Source organism: Verticillium alfalfae, genomic scaffold (assembly GCF_000150825.1).
Source record: "Verticillium alfalfae VaMs.102 supercont1.5 genomic scaffold, whole genome shotgun sequence".
Lineage (NCBI taxonomy): Eukaryota > Fungi > Ascomycota > Sordariomycetes > Glomerellales > Plectosphaerellaceae > Verticillium > Verticillium alfalfae.
Genome location: NW_003315034.1, coordinates 116,437 through 134,174, shown reverse-complemented (window position 1 = coordinate 134,174; position 17,738 = coordinate 116,437). Strand labels below are relative to the sequence as shown.

The 17,738-nt window shown below is 57.0% G+C and overlaps 4 protein-coding genes across 4 annotated transcripts in view; 1 reads left to right on the top strand and 3 right to left on the bottom strand.

The window, feature by feature from the left end:
* Positions 1–447: 447 nt before the first annotated feature.
* VDBG_04376 (RfeC) lies at positions 448–4,767 on the top strand (the record flags this gene model as incomplete). The annotated part of the gene is made up of 4 exons (XM_003004724.1): positions 448–1,213; positions 1,301–3,583; positions 3,916–4,012; positions 4,500–4,767. The coding sequence occupies 4 exons, from the start codon at positions 448–450 to the stop codon at positions 4,765–4,767; spliced, it is 3,414 nt and encodes a 1,137-aa protein (XP_003004770.1).
* An 870-nt stretch (positions 4,768–5,637) lies between these two features.
* VDBG_04375 (conserved hypothetical protein) lies at positions 5,638–8,909 on the bottom strand (the record flags this gene model as incomplete). Its single annotated transcript, XM_003004723.1, has 5 exons — positions 5,638–5,683; positions 5,761–6,438; positions 6,574–7,633; positions 7,786–8,596; positions 8,856–8,909. The coding sequence occupies 5 exons, from the start codon at positions 8,907–8,909 to the stop codon at positions 5,638–5,640; spliced, it is 2,649 nt and encodes an 882-aa protein (XP_003004769.1).
* Positions 8,910–9,495: 586 nt separating this feature from the next.
* VDBG_04374 (LAS seventeen-binding protein) lies at positions 9,496–11,720 on the bottom strand (the record flags this gene model as incomplete). The annotated part of the gene is made up of 3 exons (XM_003004722.1): positions 9,496–10,269; positions 10,344–11,425; positions 11,495–11,720. 3 exons carry the CDS (start codon positions 11,718–11,720, stop codon positions 9,496–9,498), a joined length of 2,082 nt encoding a protein of 693 aa, XP_003004768.1.
* A 4,395-nt stretch (positions 11,721–16,115) lies between these two features.
* The window catches only part of VDBG_04373 (predicted protein), a gene marked incomplete at both ends in the record, with an annotated part of 2,359 nt that continues 736 nt past the window's right edge, over positions 16,116–17,738 (bottom strand). The window contains 5 exons of the mRNA XM_003004721.1: positions 16,116–16,180; positions 16,562–16,886; positions 16,966–17,002; positions 17,058–17,371; positions 17,453–17,688. Coding sequence (XP_003004767.1) covers positions 16,116–16,180; positions 16,562–16,886; positions 16,966–17,002; positions 17,058–17,371; positions 17,453–17,688 — 977 coding nt within the window. The remainder of the gene's footprint in view (positions 16,181–16,561; positions 16,887–16,965; positions 17,003–17,057; positions 17,372–17,452; positions 17,689–17,738) is intronic.

Genomic DNA, 17,738 nt, shown 5'->3' with positions numbered 1-17,738 from the left:
TTCGAATCCCGCCCCATCGACTCCACTCTTGACCCTCTCCAAAACCTCTTCCGAACGGGATCAACTGGATCCTCATCCCACAAAAGCTCCCACCGCAGAACACACAAACATTCCCACGCGCCGACCTGCCCTTGCATCTTTCTTGCGGCTCCGTCGTTTCTCCTCTTTCCCTTCGGCTTCGATTTGGACTCGACTCGATTCCACTCGACTACGCGACTATTTTTGCCGAGTTGCTTGTTTTTTTCTTCTTCTCCATCGGCACACAACCGAGATCAAAGAACCAAAAGGCAGATCTTGACTATTGTCTATTCCGCGCCGCCGCCGTAACACTTGGAGAGAGCCCCCCCTCTCCCCTCCCCGCGCACCCACGTTCGAAAACAGAACGCGTCTCTCTTCTTTAACCCTACCATACCCACTTTCCCGCCGGCAACGCAAAAAGTTGGAACCATGGACGCGTCGCAGTACTCGACCAATGGTATAAACTCGTCCGGTACAGGAAATGGAGGATCGTACCCATCTCCCCCACCTGCCGTCACGCCTCATCAACTCTCCCAGCACAACTCGCAGCAGAACTCTCCCATGCCCCATCACACTCTGCCGCCCCTTCAACCTCACCCCTCCGCCGCCATGAACCAGATGTACGGCAGCAACCCGCACACTCCGCGTACGCCCGCCACACCGAACACGCCCACGTCCAACGCTGGCGGCAACACCAACGGCAACAGCATGGCCAGTTATCCCAATCAGGCCGCTCATGCCGGTCGCGGTGCTCCTTACCAGATGCAGGCCAACTATCCTCCTCCGCCTCAAGGCTACGCGACGAGCTCGGGCATGATGCCGCAGAGCACCATGGCGCACTCGCACCCTCAGCCCATTGCACCCGCCCCCATTGGCGGCCGAGTGCCCCCCAACCTGCGTCCCATGCCTCCCGGAGGCGTGATGCCGCAACCCGGTGTGCAGTCTCCCTACGGTCCTGGCGGTATGATGCAGCAGTCTCTGCCTGATGGCGACCAGCCCACTCACGTTGTCGGCTCGCAAGGTCGCCGCGGCATTCTGCCTAGCGCGCCTGGCCGTCCCACGGCGCCTCAAGCTGGCTCAGGAACTGCCAAGAGCACCGTCATCCCCCAGAAGGACGCCGACGGCAAATTCCCGTGCCCTCACTGCACCAAGACGTACCTTCACGCGAAGCACCTGAAGCGTCACCTCCTGCGTCGTAAGTGGACACCCCCACCCTCGCGAATCCCTCAATCGAGTGACTCTCGACCTTCTTGAGTCCCCCATGCTGACATGGCGCGTCCAGACACGGGCGACCGCCCTTACATGTGTGTTCTGTGCCGCGATACGTTCTCCCGAAGCGACATTCTCAAGCGTCACTTCCAGAAGTGCTCTATCCGCCGCGGAAACCCCAGCGGTGCCACCCACTTGTCTCACCCCCAGGCTCATGTCAAGAAGAATGCCGCCGCCCAGCAGAAGGCGGCCGCTCTTGGCCAGGACAACGGGGACCTGAACCACCTCAATGGCATGAACAACATGTCGGCTGATGGCATCGTGCAGCCTTTCGGCATGATGCCCACGGTGCCGGAGGGCATGGCCAACCTCGCCAACGACCAGAACCAGCTGTCCCGCGCCAGCAGTCTTAACAGGATGGAGAATGGCAACGGCCAGGACAGGCGCGGCATCCCTGGCATGCCCGGTAACCCCCGCGGAGGCAACTTCGAGCAGGGCTACGGTGGCGATGTCCAGAACCCGATGCAGCCTGGTCTCGGCCAGCAGTTGCCCAACTACAACATGCCTCCTGGCCAGAACGGCATGCCCATGTATGGCGGCAACAACCAGAACCAGCAGCCAGGCCTTGACTGGACTCAGATGTTCCCTCCCGGTGCGCAACCCAATCACCCATATGACAATCCCCCCCCTAATAATCGTCAGACGCAGATCGGAGTCAAACTAGAGCCTAATCCCGACGTTTCGAGAACAGAAGCCTTTCCTGGCGTGAAACCGACCGAAGCAACTTTCACGTCTTGGGGCTTACCGGCATCGGTCTCTGATCCCTTTTCCTACATATCCAACCAAATTCTCAATTTCTTCTATCCTGACGGCTCCTCCATTACTCACGAAAGCGCTGGCCTGAACCTGACCTTCTCTCCCGACAACATCAAAGATTTCTTGGAAAAGTACACACACTTCCACGTGCATTTTCCCATCCTCCACATCGCCACCTTCAATGTGGCTCACTCGTACACCGGCTTACTCGCAGGAATGTGCTGCATTGGCGCTTGCTATTCGGATCGCGTGTCTGCCGACCACGTTAGGCAAATGATGGATTTCCTGCGGTCTGCTCTCATCCGTGACATTCAGTTCATGTCGGAAGCGTTCGGGATCCCCCACGCCGGCGCCGAGACGTACGAACGCACGGTCTTTGACAAGAGAGCGACCGAGGAGCTTCAGGCCGCCATGCTGATGCAAATTGTCTTTCTGTGGCACGGCACACCGACGCAGCGTCAGACCGGCTTCCAGTCTTTTCCTGTTGTCCTGGATCGTGCTCGCAATCTTGGTTTGCTCCAGGTGTCCACAGGAGCGCCCCTCGTCAGTTCACTTCACCAGACCAACTCTTCTCCGCTTAACTTTGATGTCTCTGCTTTCAACTGGGACATGTGGGTTGCGCAAGAGAAGCGGATTCGCTTGATGCACATTATCTTTCTTTGTCATGCGGCATTGGAACTCTATTTCAACCTGGACTCGCAGCTGGACAGCTTTGACATGCAGATTCCTCTGCCATCAGATGATGCTGCCTGGGACTCCCGAACTAGTCGAGATTGCGAGGTTGCTCTTGGGCTTCACGGCCCACTCCTCGCACGAGAAAGCAACATGGACGGAACGCAGCGCAGTACCCAGCCAATCATGGCCCAGGTCTTGCGAACTCTGTTTCATAGCTCCTACCAGGTTCAACCGGGCAGCACCAATCTCTACGGCAAATTCATCTTGATCCACGGCATCTTGTCGTCGATGCGAAAGGTGCAGCTGACTGGCAATGCGTCTTTCCTAGTCAATTGCGGGACACCTCCCTTGTCTGACTGGATGGTGGCGGGCCGCTTCGATCCAAGCACCGTTTCGGGACGCAGTACACCTGTTGAGGGTGGTTGTCACATGGCACCGGAGGTGCTCGCGCTGTTTCGCGTTGCTCTGGACAAGTTCAAGTCGAATTGGGACGCTGACATGGTCACTCAATTTCCGCCCAACCTTGGCCCGGGCAGCGCGAGACGATATGGGTTCTCGCGGGATGGCGTCCATTTTTATTGGATGGCCAAGTTTCTGCTCAAGCATACGCAGCCCGCGCACCTTCAGCAGGCGCCTGATTCTCGGTTTACGAACGTCATCAAGCTATTAAAGTCTGTCAGGGCTTGGGTCATGTCAGATGGAGCCTCGCGAGGTGAAGAATTGGGTTCGGTCGGCGATATTGACAAGGATTTTGGGGCCATGGATTTGACGCTCGACATGGCCGGGCTTTTCAAGCCCGTGCCAGAGGTCGTGGCCACTCCAGGGATACCTTCTGTTCAAACAAACATCGGCGGCATCGGCGGAGGTATGATTTGATAATGGGCAGCTTTGTCCATTTCACTGCATTGTTCGGCGGCGTTTTGTCTTTTTCTGTTTTCCTATTTCTTTTTCTTTTCCTTTTCCCCTCTTCCCATCTCATGCTCCTGTTCTGTGCCGTTCACGCGCCACCACGGGTTGTCACGGCCCGAATTGACACGACTCGCGGGCCGTCGTACACAGTACTCAGCGAACTGAGTTGTTTTGCATCAGAAGCCCGGGAACGCGGTGGTTTGGTCCTGCTATGCATTTTTCTCCGAGGGCGGTACCACGCAATGATAGAAGGGGAGTGGAGTTGGCACCGCATTAGACTTCTTGCAGATAGAAACTGGGGAGGCTCTCTGGGCGGCCGCAACGGTAGCTCGGGAGATTGTCACGATACTCGGGGGCCTTCCCTGATTACGAAACTTGGGCGCAGGTATGCGCAGAGCAACGGAACTCGGCTGGTGCGGTCTGGTGTCAGATGGTCATTGTCATACGTCTGAAGCAGACACGGTGAGGGAGGCATTGTTGTTTTTCTGATTCTTGTTATTCGGTTCACTTGTTACGCGCGCATGAGAAAAATACGTCAGAAAAGGGGAAGGGGCAGGATTTGACCAGTTGCGGGCCGCATTCAGAATGCAGAACAGCAGGCATCCAGGCGGCATAGATTATGTTGTAGATGTTAGAACCACGACGAGGAGCATCCAACTCGCGTTAACTATGATCATCCCCAACATCCGAGTACCCTTGGCGCGAGTGTGATGAATGAACATGTATGTATTGTATCAGAGGCCGCCAAAATGAGAACGCCCCGGGCCCCAGATATGTTTGCGGCCAGCGCCTACTCACTCACTGCCCTTCACGCCTGTCGACGACCGTCACACGCGGCACGTAGCGATCGACGACGGCCTTGTCCTCGGCAGGGGCCTTGTACGTCTCCTCTGCGCGGTCGGCAAGGTAGTGGCCCGCGAGGCCCCAGCCGATGATGCCAATGCCCACGCCGATGCGCGTTCTAGCGGAGAGATTCCTGAACGTCCTGCCAGCATCGTCAGCCGACTGGGCCTAGAGAGGCAGGGGATTCACGATGGGCGAGGAGGGGCCTACTGGAACATCGCAACGTCAGGGGGGGGGGATGTTCTGCTGAACAGCGCCTACGCGCACGAACGAATGGACGGGGCGAGGTGCTCTTGAGGTCCTTGGCCCTGGCGGCACAAGGTCGGGCTGACGTCGAGCGCGTGGGCGATGGAGAGGGATTGAGAGATGCTGTGAAGCCGAGAACTGAATGGCGCGGGAGAGATGGAAGTTTGAAAAGTAACCATGTCCTTCAATTGGGGGAGGTTAACTGCCTGCCACTGTGTGTGTGTGTGTGTGCCTAAGATTCCGGGCCAGACTCCACTCTGATCATATGCCGCCTCTGGCGCGAACACGCTGTCCACGACTTCGACCACCAAAGTTCAAGATGAAGGCTGGTTGGGATCAGCGCTGCACGATCACGATGCCTGTCGAACAGTCGAAAGACTTCTGTCACTCATCCAACGTCCGTCTGCCGAGGGGATTGCTAACAGTCACGGGGGGAGAGAACGCAAGGCTCTGTGCGACGCTGGCGCTGCGGATTGGCTTCTGGATCCAGCAGCGTCAATGCCTCTGACGCGCTCCATGTTTCTCTCGATGACATTCTCATCATGGAACATGGGCACACATATGGCACAAATGACCCTTCGTAGGAGAAACCCGGGCCAAAACCAAAACAAATTCATCGCATAACCATGAAGCATGATCTGCCTCCATGAGTTGCTGCTGCTGTCTTCACTTGTGTCTTGGGCATCATCACCGCTCCATCACGGGCCATGACGATACCCTTCTTTTTCAAGTTAGGTTCATTGCAAAGAAAAAAAAGTTCCCTACATGAAACAACAAAAGCAAAACGTCAAACGTTCAACGCCCGGAGGCGTCGTCTCGGAATACCCCCTTCCATTTTTCATCCCCTGAACTTCCTCAGAAGGAACCCGAATAAAACCAAGCCTGCCCCGGCGGTCTCCTTCCGTTTCCCTATCCGTCGCTTTACTGGAGCATCGAGTGGGTGCGGATGCCCTTGGGGCCCATTTCGCTGCGGACAGGTCAGTTCAACTGAGGGCAAGAGGAAGCGTGAGGGAGACAGAAGAGAGACGGTGGGAGATCACTTACTTGTACTCGATACGATTCAGGCTCATCATGCGCTGGGCGTCGAGGCTGGCCATGTCCAGGTTGTGGACGGTGAAGGCGAGCCGACCGGCCACCAGGCAGCCGAGGAACATGGCATCCTCGAAGCCGTGCTTGGTCCACTGCGTCAGGTAGCTGGGCATGGGTGCCAGCTTGATGCTCGTGGGCGTCTGGCTGTGGAAGTGGTACGAGTGGCCGCCCGAGGTGCTGTTGGGATCGCCGGCGGCACTGCCAGGGGCGCCCGGAGTCGAGGGTCCACCAGGCGGGAGGCCGGAACGAGGAGGCGGTGGGTTGCAGCCTGCAGCAGGGGGTTGACGCCGGACGACGTGGTGCCGGAAGAGCCGAGCTGATGGGGAGCAACTGTGAAGGACCCGGTGGGCCTCTGCGATCCGGTACCGGTAGGCGTGGCCATGTTGGAGGGAAGCTCCGAGGTGAACATGGTGGCAGTGCTGGGCGAGACGAGGTGACGCGCCCGCAGGGTCTGGTAAATATTCACGCGGAGGCCGCGCAGACGGGCGCCGCCTCCAACAATGCCAAATGTTGTTCCAGCAGGCGGGGGGCATATACATTTCGTAGACACTCTCCTGAATGGTGCGGTAGATCGGGCCGACGATGCGGTCAACCCCGTCGCGGTTAACAAAAGAGGAAACGCTCGAGGCCGACCTCAATATCGCGACGGACGCGTTTGTTCACAGGCTGCGCGTTCAGGGCCACCGTAGTGTCGGTCTCAGGAATCTCGGGGGCCACAGCAGCGACAGACTCGGGAGCCGGCGGGGCAGGGGTCGCTTCAACCTTGACCTCAAACGCGTTGGCGTCCGTCTTGGACTCGGCCGTCTCAGAGGTGGGCTCAGAGGTGGGATCAGAGGGCTTGGCTTCGTCGGCGGAAACGGGGCGGCGGCGCTGCCGGTCTTGGGCTCGTCAGTCATGTCGACATCTTTGTCATTGCCGTTGCTGTTGCCGTCAACGGGAGCATTGGTTTCTTGGGATGCGCCGTTGGGCTTTGGCTCCTGCTGTGGCCCCTCCTGGATGACCTCCTCGTAGTGGAAGATGTTGTGGGTTCGCTTCGAGTTTGGGAGCCGGGTCAGCCGGGCAGTTTCGGCCTCCTGAGCCTTTCCCTTCCGCCCTTTGCCGGGTCCGGTGGTGGTCTTTTCCTTTTCCTTCTTGGCGAGGAACTCGCGAGTCTGGCCGCTGGTGACGATGCTAGTAATATCGAGAACGCCGTCATTATCGCCGGTCGTAGTGGCAGCAGCAGCATCATCATCAACGCCACCCTCGACGACGGGCTTGGAGGGATCAATCTTGGGGGCGTCGGGTATAGCTGCCGCAGCGGCATCACCAACGACAGCATTTGCAGCGACGCCAACCGTAGAGGCGGTAGGAAGATCCATACGTGCTTCAGCCTCGGGGTTGTAGGGAAGAGCTTCGGCGATGGGACTCTTCTTCAGCTGCTCAGCCATGTCATACGTGAAGCCCTTGTCTTTGAGCAAACTTTGAAGCTTGCGGGTGAAGGCCTCGCCGCCAGCAATGATCCGTTCGGGGTTGAAGTTGCCCAGCATTCGGTGAGCAACTACGCGACCCTCGTAGATGCAGGACACATCGACCTTTTCGAAGCCAATGTCGACAACGGTAGCATTGGTCCATCTAACACCATAGGTTGTTGCGAGGCCACTGTGGATCATGCAGAGAGCGGGCGTGCGCGTGTTCTCGAAAATATAGCGGGCAATCATCTCGGTATGGGGGCGAGCCCACTGAGGGGACACCATGAGCACAATCGGGGTGTTATGGTACGTGGTCGTCAGCAGACCGTGAACATGGTCGAGGAAGGCGAGGAACGCATTCATGTTAACAATGCGACCAGCTGCCGGGTTCGGCGTGTCAGCACATTGTGTCTTTCGTTCCTCGGCGGGCCCGAGCCAGAGAGGGCAGGCAGGCGCGCGCGCTGGAAGTCAGGCAGGAGCGGCGCGCCGCGATGCGCAACGCAAGGCGAACGGACGGCATAGATAGACTTACCAACAATGGGATAAACTGCGCCCTCGTCAGAATCCGTGTCCTCGACCCACTCGTACTCATCTTCGGCCCCAGAGGCAGGCGCGTTGTCGGTACGGGACTTCTTGCGCTTGTAGGTGTGGTAAGGACGCCACTCGTCGCTGTCGCTGTCCTTGAACATGCGCGTGGGGATGCGATGCGCCGGAGGTGTGAGCTCGCCGCAGCCGAGCTGGGCCATGGTCGTGTGACTTCCGGGGCAGATGACGAGGATCTGGTCATCCCGGAACTTGCCCGTCTGACCCGACATGGTGACGGTCTTCTTCGCCGGGGTGGAAGGCGGCTTCTTGGGAGCGGGGGTGGTGGGCTGTGACGCCTGGCGCTTCTGCCGCTGCTTGTCTTGTGCCTTGTGGAGGCCCTGAGCTGTCTTGCTCTCCTTCTTGCTCTGACTCTTCTTCGTCTGCTTCTTCTCGTTCGAGGGAGTGCCGGGATAGGAAGCGGCAGGTGTTGTCGCAACAAGCGAGGGTGTATCGCGAACGGGGATTGGGGTGCCGAAAGAATCAGCCACGCAACTCTGCTCAGTGGGATCCGGATATTGAAATCGATGATCGTACAAGCCAGGCTCGGCGATGTGGCGAGGGCCGAAGTGGTGAAGCTGCTGCTGGACGTAGGAGCTTCGGTCGCAATCTTGTTCCTGATCCGGGTCCTGGTCCTGGTCTGCGAGGGGCGCCAGGAAGGTGTTGAAGTCGAAGCTGCTCCCCGACGCGTTCCTGCTGGGCATGGTCATTGGCGAATGGGATGGCGTTTTGGACGCTCGGACCAAGTTCACTGTGAGGCGCTAAAGTGGCTTGTGAAGGTGCGGAAGTGTGGCGCTTCGTGATTTCGCTCACAAGAACCCTAGACAAAGGTGCGAGAGATAGGCATGGAGGAGAAGACAAGAACGCAAAAGACGACTGCTATGCATATGGCGCTTGCCCTACGAGACTCTCTGTCTACACTCCAAGCGGTGACCACATGGCGCCCCCGAGGCCCCGTTGCCAGATCGCCGTGACGACGACGACAAGAACGACAACGACAGCGACCATGTGAACACTCACGCGGCGAAGTTCAATGAGCATGTCAACAGTGCCTCGTTGATACCTCGTTGACATGGTGGCATTGTCATGAAAGAGCTTGTTACATGGACCTAGGCCGGAGAAGGTCAGCTCCCGACTCACCACACTCACCTCGTCCAGTCATTCAGCCATAAGAGCTCCCAAGTCAATTCTGGTTGAGGAAGAAATTATGTTAGGTAGATATCGTACTGCTCCTAAAGACTCTTTCAGTGTCGTCTTCGTGGCTAATGTCCCAGCATTCCATTATCATAAGCCCGTGGCTTGCGGCCAAAGAGGTGAAATACATGACGGCCCTGTCCTGGGCGTCTACCCCGCCACGTGCCGCCATCCTGGCAATACTAATGCGTACGACAAGCTCAGGTTCTCTGTCCTGGCTGACATCGCCAATTCATCCGGACATGTGCCCTGGATACCAAGCCCAAAAACGCCTCATCAATGGCCCATCCGTACATGGGACATGCCAAACTCCTTCCTGCCCATATATGCAGAAGTATTCATATCCCACCAACAGCACCAGCAAAACTGGGTACCGATATGTTTCATCGAAGAAATGGTGAGAAGAAAGGAAGAAAAAAAAAGAAAAGAAAAAGATTACATCATCATCCAGGTACACTGGCTGTGCTCATGCCACAGAAACCGGTCGGGGCGATACGGCTTGGGTCTCTGCCGCCTTCTCCGGTTTTGACTGTCGCCTGGGGTTCCTGACGGGTGGGAATAAAGCGTCGACCTCGTCATCCGAGGGAAAGGCACCAGGCGCCGCAGGTTGAGGACTGAGGTCTTCCTTAGCCTCGTGGAATTCTTGTGAGGTCTTAGTGGACAATGGGCTCTTGTCAACCTCGACGGCCACATCGACCTGCTCCCTGGATGGGGTCGCCGCTGCAGGTTCGTCCACCGCCGGAGTTTCAAGGATGGAAGGAATCTCGCGGCCTTCGCTGCCCGCACAACCAGCGTCGTAGGATTGCCTCGGCGAGGTGGTGAAGTTGGAGTGCAGTGGGCTTGCGAGGTGGCTGACATCGCCCAGCTCGCTCTTGCTCGCTCGCGAAGCCCGCGCGGGACTTCTGGTGGGAAGGGGCGGGGGAATCCGCTTGGGAATCGTCACAAGAGAACCTTTGACCTGAATGGGAGACGCAATCATAGCTGTGCGGGCTGTCGGCTGCAGAGACGCCACTTCATAGATGATGGGCTCCTCCTCATCCTCGCTCTCATCATCCTCATCGTCTGCGTCGTCGTCAATCTCATCGTTCCCCATCTGGGACTCCATCTCCTCCTTCTCATAGATGCTCGACGCCTTGGTGGCTGCATCATCGAGTGTGCTACCGTCTGTCCTCGATTGTTCATCGGTACTCGTGGCGCTGTCCGTCATGGTACAGCTCTCGATCGAGTGGCTGCCGCTAATCTTCCTGATCGGTGTAAGATCAATCTTGGTGTAGTCGATCTCATCAGGTTCCTTATGTGGGGTATCTGGGTTACCAGCCGCTGCATCCGTCCATCCTCACTCTGGCTGTGAGTTGGTGTCGTGCTGGGGGTTTGGCCCAGATCAGTCTGTGTATGAGCATCAGACATCTTCGTCGTCTCTGTCCTTGTTGACATGTAGCTGCCCCTGTTGCTCTCAGTGACGGATGCTTGTACACTCTGCCGGCTGAATTTAGAAAAGGCAGGGCTAGTCGGGCTGGGTGAATAATCGAACTGGCGGCTTCCTGGTCTGAGGCGCGTGCCGGCCTCGCGGATTTCCAATCCTGCCATCTCCAGGGCAAGGATGCCGAATGGGTCTGGGTCAGCGGCGTTGGGCATGCCAAATGCCGCGGTGGGCGATACGGGTGAATCGCGGGGTGTGGCAATCATGGCGTCACCAGGGGCCGGCTGGCTTGAGAGCTGGTTGATGATCGCGAGGTCTGCATCGATGCGGCCTTCGGCGGCCTTCAGAACCTCGGTTAGAGGTAGGGTTTCTTCCACCTGTCGCGCGACGTTGCCTGCAAGAATCTGCAGAGGCGTCACTTCGCTCCCATAGAATCTCTCATTCTCATTGCCCCTCTCCCTCAGGATGCAGCCACTGAGGTCGACGGTTTGGGCTTGACCTCTGGCCTTGAGGTAGGTCAGAACGGTACCGTCAAAGTCTCGCCATCGCATATCGTCGCCGGTCGACTCGAGTGAGACGAGAGGTCCGCGAGTGAGACCAATGTCTTCTCCAAGTGTAACATTTGGCCTTGTGATTAGCGATTCCAGGGCCGCCATGTTGTTGATGACAAGGACGCAGTCATATATATCGACTCCCATGATGAAGCTAAGGATGGGGGTGTGGAGTAAAATGCCCGAGGGCGGCGACCAGGTGCCGTCAGCCTTCCGCGCAATCAGGATGCCCGAGCCTCCCGAGCCAGTCATCCAAAGACCGGAGCGCATGCATGTGAAGATGGCGATACCAGCAGCATTTTGTATGATGCGCGTCGGGATCTTCTGGAACACCTGTATGGGGGTTTGCGGTTCGGCAGAGCTGGCGGAATTGGCGGAAGTGATGGAATGGTTGTCGTCCTGCAGAGGCGCGAGGTATCCGTCGGCTAGGAAACTTGTCAGCGAAGTTCAGTAGCGGCAGGCATGCCTCGCTTTGCCAGTGTATCACAACTTACAGCAGAAGGACTTGAGTATCCTCGCAGACCGATCACACTCATGATCGAGGGTGGCTGGCCAAAAGTCCTCGCGAGCGATCCGTGAAGTCGTTGACAAGCGCTGCAGGGGTTTGGGTCGTTTGTCGGATGAGCTGGACAGTCTCTCTATGGAAGCCTTGGCCGATGTGCTGGTATTGGATTTTCTCCGATCCCCCCAAGAAGGTAACAAAGCAGACACGCGCTGCATGATCTCAGCACTGCGGTCGCCCAGCCGGCGTCCAAACGATGCAGTCGATGTGTGGTTTTAGTCGGCAACACCAGCGTCGTCTCTGCAGGCAGAATCGCCAAGAGGGGAGAGGTTGAGGATGGGAGACGGCGGACGGCGAGTCCGGGGGAGGGTCAGGGTTGGGCCTTTGGGCTGGGCCTTTGCTTTAGGTCGAGAGACAATGGTAGGAAGAGATAGCGAGCCTGTCTCCTCCGCACCGACAGCGCAGCATAGCTCGGCAATGTCGAATATCTTGGCTGGACGACAGAGGCTGACTGCGGCACGGTACAGCGAAACTGGGGGAGGGGAGGGAGAAAAGGAAGCGAAGGAACAAAAGCAAAGACTTGGGCCTGGGTCCTGGTTCTGGGGTAGATAGGTAGGCAGGCAGGTAGGTCAGTCTTCAATGAGAGCGCTTATGTCGATGAGCAGCAGCAACCGGCGGAAACGGCGTCAATTCGAGCTGGCTTGAGTTGGGACTCCAGCTGACGGTCTGGTTTATTTGCTTGGCGAAGGGAAAGAGACTCGAGGATGTCGGGAAGAACCCGGCAGCAGTCCGTTGGTTGCGTGAGACGCGATGTGTAGGTGTAAGGTAGGGTAAGTAGACGACGGATGGGGATGGACCAGGTGGACTTGCATGGCCTGGCAAGCCTGACGAAAGAAGCAGGGTCACCAGCGGATCCTTGGTTTTGTGCTGGTCATTCTTACTTTGGTCAACAAGACGCAATGACAGAGCAGCGCGGCGCAAACTTCGCAGACTAGCAGGCAGACGAGCCAGCAGACCTTGCAGGCAGCTGCAGCCCAGAGCTCCAGCGGTCCCAAGTCGGGGGCAACAGGTCAGGGATCCATGCGCAGCAAGGTACGAAGAGCGGGGCCAAGGCGACAAGGGTGGGCGTGCAAGGGGGCGTGCAGGGGGCGGCGGCGAGCTTAGGCCTCGTTCAGGGCGCTTGGGGCGACACACATTTCTCGACAGCACCATCAGTCACTGCACGTTTGGCACCCTGAGCGCCCTAGGACATCATATCCGGCAGCGGATTGGGGGGGAGGGGGGCAGAGGCCATACTGTAGCACCACCACCACACCTGTCGTCACGGGGCCTGCAGCGTAGCGTGCTGTGCGTGGCTGCCTTTGTCGCAAGTGCAGGTGCAGTCAGGACGGCAAGACAGGCCAAACAAGGGGGGGGTTCGGGCTTGCCCCAGCCACTGAGGAGAACGACGACGACGTGATGTCTGTCGGCCGTCAAGTCTACAGGAGGAATCTAGGTAGGTACTCACACGCCCGTCAGAATGAAGCCAAACAAGCAAGCTTTCCCGCCTCTTCGCCAGCGAGTATCCCCCCATGCCCCCTCACCCCCAACTCAACCAACTTAGAGACTGCCGAGTGCACTGCCCTCCACGTGTCGACACGCCTAGTCCGCTGCCAGCCATGACAAGCGTTGGTCTTTGGCACCAGTTCCGTCTCCTCCGACCGAATCGGCTGTCCACTTGACCGATGGCGGCACACCAATTACCCACTCAAGGATGGGATGGTTGATTCATGACAGGTTGGCCACGGCTTCGAAAAGGACAGAGAATTTTCATCTGAGCTCGCCGACAAAGAAACGACCAACAGGCCCAACAGACCCCGTCACCGATCCGTGAGACAGGGTGATGTATGGAAGCAAGGAAAAGCATTCCCAATCTCCCATACAACGTTTCGACCCTAACTTGAGTCAAAGAGATCGAGGTCGACTTCAGCCTCAACTGAATTCCATAGGCAACCCACATTCTGGCGCAGATCACTAGCATGGGCGCCGAAACAGTTCCAGGCAAAGACCTTCCGCTGTCAAAGACCTGCCGGAACGCAGCGCTCCTGTGACGGTCAGAAGGCAAGCAGCACGATATTTGTCAACGTCGCCGTCGAGATTTCCAATAGTCTTTTCAGTGTGGGGACGAGCATGAAGGTGTGCCCCATGTGGCACATGTTTCTCGCGGTACCTGGCTAGCAGTCGTGTTTTCGTCACAGCCTGATGTCGTCGTCGTCGAATCTTTTCCCCTCTGGTCCATCGGAGACCTGTGTTCCATATGCAATCGCCGGCCCGCAGCTGTGTGGTCAAATATTCCCCGACACTTCGGTCTTACCCACTGATTGATGAGCGCCCCTGTGGAAAGGCAAATGGCGCAAGAGAAGCAATGCGCTAGTCGACCGGCCAGCCGAAGAGATTTACTGATCAACCCATCTTCGTTGTGAGATTATTGCTTTTCCTTTTATGGAAAGACCGGCAGACGAGCCGGCGCTGGTGGCCCTGTACTGGCATGCTTCCGACGCCGTCAGCCATTGTCTTGCCTCTTTTCGACCTGGCCTCGCTGCACATCAGACCACTCCACGATCGCCCCTAACCCCCTTCCTGCATTGTACAGGTGACAAAGTGGTGAGATGCCCGAATACCACCCGCCGCTGTGACAGCTCAATGAGCAACATTCCACAACCACAGGCGGTGCCGTCCGGCCTCGGTCCTCCCAGGTAACACACGAAGATTACGGAGACTGAGCGCAAAATGTCGATGTGCCCCATTCATGTCGACACCCGTCAAATGCGGGGAGGCTGCTCCTCCCATGGCAGTATAACTCTTACATTGGGCCTACGGGCGTTTTCTAGAGGACTGCCGACCGCCGGCTGGCTGTCGGACATTCCCCCTCTGGCCCCAGCTGAGCAAATTGCCCTCTCAGTCAGCGTTCATCCGCGTCTCGGACTGCCCGCAAGAAAAAGGAACCATTCCGCGGCACGCCACTAGTTTTGGGTCGTCGTCACCAACCATCTCTCTCCCTCGCTCGTTTCCGCCAGCGCAGTCCCCCATTCGTCAAGCCAGATAGATACCCATTTGGTCTTTCCGTTAACGAGCCTCCACACCTTGTGAACTCTGTCTCGTGCGGCAGTACCACCTCTGAGACAAAAGAGTTCTTGGGCCTGTAGGAAGGATGATCGAGACGCTCGAGCTGCGCGAAAGAAAGGGGTCCATGCCTCTCACTTGCGCCATCCCGTGACATCAAAGGCTGAAGCACGGGGTTGTACTCCATCAATCAACCCGGACAATAGCCATCAATCCGAAGCATCTGGCCTTCTGTCGACAGTGTCTGGTCCCCGCTGTGCCTAGAACTGACGAGCGAGAAGGGGCGCAAGTGGAATGTCCAGGGTTCACGAAACCCCACAAAGTGGCTCATCAACCTTCGCCGCGTTGCACGAGCCAATTCAAAGTGCTTGCATCCGGGATCCTACCGATTGATCCCTGTCATACATGCCGGGGAGGAGAGTCGATGGGACCGGGGGGCTTAAGGGACCGGGGGCCAGGGACCTCGACGAAGAGCATCAATTTGACAAGGAGACGTCTTCATTTGTTTGTTTGTATCCAGTTTTCTCTCCCTTCACGAATTCACGACACGACGAAATGAGCATCAACAGCGATGCCATTTTGACCCGTTCAAACTGTACCTGGACTAGTCACTGGTCTTCCAAACCAATACGTGCACAAGCCGATCCTCTTGGGTAGCCCGATACGTTAATGGTCTCATGTCATTTGCTCGGCTGCAGTTCTGTTTGCGGCAAACCGGTTCGGATGCAATGACCTCATCGCGCCGAACCCTCGTCCTGCAAACTGGGCACTTTGCGGGTTGACTTTCGTCAGCAACACGCGCCGAGGCGCCCCTCTTTAGCTTAACGAAACGCAAATTTCAGCCTCGCCGAGACGAGCTCATCCAAACGCGAAAACGATATGCTTTTGTTGTTGTTTACGGGTCGACGGGCCTGGGGAGACATGCGCCGAAATTCTGAAAACGGCGCCCGACGCGGAGATTTTCTCTCTCGAGTCAACCCTGCAGCCGGGATTTGTAGGTTCATCCTTGGGCCACCACCGCCGCCTCTTCCCCGGGTCTTCAACGAGTGAGTGCAGTGACCTGCTTGTCTCCCTGGACCCGAGAGGGCGGATCACTTCCCGGACTGGCACTTCTCGATCTGTCTCGTAGAACACAAAAGGAGGGGTTCGACTTCATGGAAGGTCTGATCATCTCCCGAAGTCACGCTGCCTGCGGTGGCTGCAATGTTTCAACGCCGCCCTCGGCGCTCTGAGACAGGCGCTGTGCAGCTGAGGGGGGGGTAAAAGTCTTTGCCCCTCGAGGCGTTCAACTTTTTCGGGCTCGGGAGGCCCAGGCTTCGCTCGCTGGTTGATGTCTGGCATGATGGGGCGCATGGTGAGAAAGTCAATCCACACCCTGGAGGGGGCGGGGGGGCTCAGCTGAGAGCAACGCTTCCGGTGTCACATCGTTCCGGGTCGAGAACGCAGTCTCTCGATAAATCAGAAATTACGGTGGTAAGTGGCCGTTGACAAGTGAGTAACATGGAGATCGTTTAGCGCTCCACAAAAAGATATCCTGACATGATGCCACTGAGCTCCCATGAGTTGCTGCAACTATCTGTTAATACACGTCAGTTGTATTATCACGATATTCGTTCTTTCTCAGGCTCCCCACCTTGGATGTGCTACGTTGCTATGTGAACAGAGCTTGGCTCCGTGATATATAGTTTTCGGGGGAGTGCTACATCGGATAATATAGTTCACGGGCCTGTAGTGACATGTCTGTCCTTCGGAACGCAAAACATTTTGAGCCTTTCTTAGTTGACCAGCAATAGTAAATCCTTGCGCTATCTGGCGCTGACTCCGATGTTTCAAGTTCAAAGAGCAAAATAACGCCTCCAGAAGGAACACAAGGCGGTCAGATTCCGGCCATCTCTCTGCATTGGAGGTTCAGGACACCCTCGGTGGTCTGACTCTTCGGTAAACTATTTCCAGATACCTTGGCAGGTGAGGCATTTGAGAGGACCCCAGCCACTGTTCTCGTGCTCCCACTTCTTATGACAAGACTCGTGAGCATGGCGGCCACAAGTGACACAGGTAACGGGGGCCTCGTCACCGAGGGACTGGTAGCAGATGGGACAATCTTGTGCGATTATGTCCTTGGCAATGCCGTCCTTCATGGTTGAATCGTTGTTGATCTGGTCCAAGGTAGGACGGAGGTTTGGGCCTTGCGTCAGGAGTGCCCGGATTTCGTCGTCAATGAGTGTCTTTTGATATATGAGAGCCTCAGGCGCTCGTAGAATGTGAACCAGGACATCTGAAAACTGTCAACGCCTCGTTCTTGGGGTTTGCAAGGGCAGATGCTTGAGGCAGCCTCACTCCAAGCAATGAATTGGTACTCACATATGATGTGCTTGCAGTGGTTTTGGGGGTTGTATTTCTGCAAGAGATCAGCCCGTCGCATCAAAGCACGAACGTGAAAACGACTGGCCTACTTGGCAGGACAGTCGCACTTGGGCGAATTGTTAATGGTGATGCAGTACGTCTTATCAGAACCGCGAATGTAGAAGTCGGCAGAGTTGGTATTCGCGGGGTCATAAGAGCCCCAGTCATCCCACTCAATGGCGTCCTGACGCTTGACCAAGATCATGCGCTGTGTGAGGGCCTTCTTCGTAGATTCATGAGTCTTCTCGTTGGCGCCCTTACGAAAGCCACCTGGGCGCTGCTGGGCGGCGATTCCACCACCGACCTCGATTGCGGCCTCGTGTGTGAGACCGAGCTCTGCCTCGGCAGGTGCTTCCCAGCTCTTCTAGTTCTGGATTCTTTCGAGCAATTCAGCCTTTCTACCCATCCTGGAGACGTCCCGCATGAACAGCTGTTCCTTGATTACGGGCACCGGTATCTGTGTCCAGTCGATATCGTCAGGGAGCGGACCGTGGCCAATGGCAAAGGTACCCTTGCCGAAGCGGGTGAGGCGGGCAATATCTTGGGGATAGCTTTTGGTAGATTGAGTCTCGCGAGTATTTCTCTTCTTCTTGACAGGAGGGCTGCCATCGGAGGGCTCCTCCTGGCTGAGAAAGTATGTCCTAGGCCGCTTTGCAGAGGCGTTACCGAGCGACACGGCAGCTGATGTGTGCAGGTCGGTTGGTCCCACCTTGGGTAGGTGAGGATGGTTC